Consider the following 2,670-nt stretch of genomic DNA (forward strand, 5'->3'; position numbering starts at 1 on the left):
TTAAGCTAAATCTGGCAAATTAGAAATGTTGGAAGAGTTTAAAGAACTTTCTGCAACATGCTGGACTCTTCTTGGAACCAGTGTCTTTCGTAATCCCCATCTTTTGATCACAGCCATCATTAGACTACACGTTGCTCTCTGTCCAGGGCATGAATGATTCACAGGAAGTATGTAAATTAAGAGAACAGTTGTTGACGTGCCTCTAGTTAGGATGAAGAGAACCATGAAGCTTGTAAGGCTAAGGCTAGTTGTGTCTTCGCCTGGCTCAATTATGTCTTTATATTCCTCTGATGCAAGCATATAGTTTTCTAGATTACGTAGTGTGCCAATTTCTGATATGTTTAGCAGGGCTTGGTTTACACCATGAAGCAATGGAGATCCCTTTGGAAATACCTGCAAAGAGATTCCAACTGAGTTAACATAATCTTGGTTCTAGTTGAGGGGCTAGAAATTAAGGGCAGTTATTGCATGACACAATATCTATAGGTTTATGTTTCTGGTGTTATTCTTTGGTTAGAATTTGAAGTTTCGACTTTGGTAATTTATACCGATCTTTAATGTAAAAACAGTAAAATTTCAACTCTGATAAAAGAATAGTACGCTAAATACATAAAGAATTGCATCTATATTGACCTAAAATAATAATCTAGTTTGTGTGGATGTCCTTGCCGAAATTATTTCAATGCTCTTTCAATATTTTGATTGGTTGTGCATATACCAATAAAATTACTTACTGAAACTAAAACAGGAAAAAAAAGTGAAAAAAATGTTGAAGCAATACAAATCCATATCCTCCAATTTTGTATGTTGGCCCTGCTTGAACAAACCCTTTACAGTTTTTTGCAAGGAAGATTTTGGCCTCAGGGATATCAAGGAAGGCAGCGACTATTTCTTTGTTTCTTAGGGCATCAACATAGCTCTCTTGTGAGTCAAATTGCTTGATGTTTTCAGCATTGATGCCCAATGTGATGGAAAGCTCCCTTCCATTGATGAAGAAGGAGTCAATGGGAGAGTCTCCTTTGTCCAAGGATCTCGGCACACCAATAGAAACTAACATTCAAAGGTGAAGTAGGACGTTCAAAATGGATGAGAGAATATGAGTGAGAGTGGAAGCTCTCATGGACAGTTGGCACACTCCAAGATGAAGGTGGAGGCCACTCTAGGGTTTTCACTCTCCAAGGGTGAAGATAGGAGAAAGGTTAGCCGAAATTAACCTAGGAACTTTGGATTATTATGATATTGAGTGAGCATTTCATGCTTCAACATCCTATCCTTAGTCCCTAGGTTAATTTCGACTAACTTTTCTCTTATCTTCACCTTGGAAAGTGAAAATCCTAGAGTGGCCTCCAGCTTCATCTTAGAGTGTGCCAACCGTCCATGAGAGTTTCCACCCTCACTCATATTCCCTCATCCATTTTGAACGTCCCACTTCACCTTTGAAGGCTAGTTTCTCTTGGTGTGCCGAGATCCTTGGACAAAGGAGACTCCCCCCATTGACTCCTTTAATGGAAGGGAGTTTTCCATCACAATGCATCTTGGAGATATCATTTTAAGTAGGAACCTCTATCATATCCTACCATGGCATTATTGTTCTTTAGCTGCTGAATGCTGTGTACGGTTAGTTCAAATCTTTTAACAGTCAACATGCTGGCAAGGCTAGCAGTGTAAATCTGTGTAATGATTAGAGCCACAAAAATCCACACCATCGTTGCCACCCTTGATAAATTGTGATACATGATGTATCAAGGTACCTGCAGAAGAAACAGAGAAATGGCAGAGAAACAAAATAATATTGCTGAAATGAGAGCCAGGCTCCCCCAAGTCAGAGAAAGGTTCTCTTGACTCCAAATTCTTATTTCCAATTCTGACATAATCCCCCACAAATGCTTCCTCAATCCCTATATAGCAGAATCACATAGCACTCCATCTCTCTCTTCTAACCGACTCTTCAGCAAAAGACAATTAGGCCTCATACTGTTTGGGCCTTCGATGATAAGTCTTAAAAGGCTTGTCCCACTTAGAATGTATATTCCTATCAATACCACCATCTATGAAAGTTTCCTTGCCCTCAAGGCAAAAATTGGGATATTTCTCTTTGATAGAAGCTGCCTTTTCCCAAGAGGCTTCCTCTGCAAGTTGTGATTTCCACAGAATCAGCCATTCTTCAACCGAGTCTCCTTGGTACTTGCTGACCCTGGTAGCTAAAACAACTTCAGGACTTGGGGATTCAGATTCAATAACAACCAGTCCTGAAGGTAGAGTAGTAGTAGCCAACCCATTCTTCATGGACCTTTTAAGCTGCGAAACATGAAAAACTGGGTGAATACGAGCAGAGTTTGGAAGCTGAAGTTTGTAGGCCACCTCTCCCACACGTGATAGCACTTGAAAGGGTCCATAGTAACGAGGGGACAACTTGGGATTGATTCTTCGAACAACAGATTGTTGTCTATGAGGACGAAGCTTCACAAACACCCAATCTCTGGAGCATAAGTCACATGCCTCCTATGAGCATCAGCATATTTCTTCATTGTCTGTTGAGCCTGATGCAAATGGTATTTGAGTTGGCGAAGAGCCTCATCACGGTCCATGAGCACTGTTGCTACAACATCCACCTGAGTTTCCCCATTCAAAAAATGAAGCATAGTAGGGGGAGAGCGTCCATAAACAATC

At 40.6% G+C, this 2,670-nt stretch overlaps 1 protein-coding gene across 1 annotated transcript; it reads right to left on the reverse strand.

The window, feature by feature from the left end:
* LOC145950329 (glutamate receptor 2.9-like) lies at positions 1-1,706 on the reverse strand. Its single transcript, XM_083061417.1, has 3 exons — positions 1,562-1,706; positions 782-1,050; positions 1-393 (listed from the first exon to the last, which is right to left on the reverse strand). The coding sequence occupies exons 1-3, from the start codon at positions 1,704-1,706 to the stop codon at positions 1-3; spliced, it is 807 nt and encodes a 268-aa protein (XP_082917543.1).
* Between the last annotated feature and the right edge of the window lie 964 nt (positions 1,707-2,670).

This window comes from Cajanus cajan, chromosome 8 (assembly GCF_000230855.2).
Source record: "Cajanus cajan strain Asha chromosome 8, NIPB_CcT2T_4, whole genome shotgun sequence".
Lineage (NCBI taxonomy): Eukaryota > Viridiplantae > Streptophyta > Magnoliopsida > Fabales > Fabaceae > Cajanus > Cajanus cajan.

Excerpts from the sequence above, each read along its gene's own strand:
- LOC145950329 (XM_083061417.1), bottom strand. The coding sequence starts at position 1,706 with ATGGTGTGGATTTTTGTGGCTCTAATCATTACACAGATTTACACTGCT. Across the intron at positions 1,051-1,561 it reads CATGGTAGGATATGATAGAG|TTTCTATTGGTGTGCCGAGA; the intron begins GTTCCTACTTAA and ends TTTGAATGTTAG. Across the intron at positions 394-781 it reads AAATTGGAGGATATGGATTT|GTATTTCCAAAGGGATCTCC; the intron begins GTATTGCTTCAA and ends ATCTCTTTGCAG.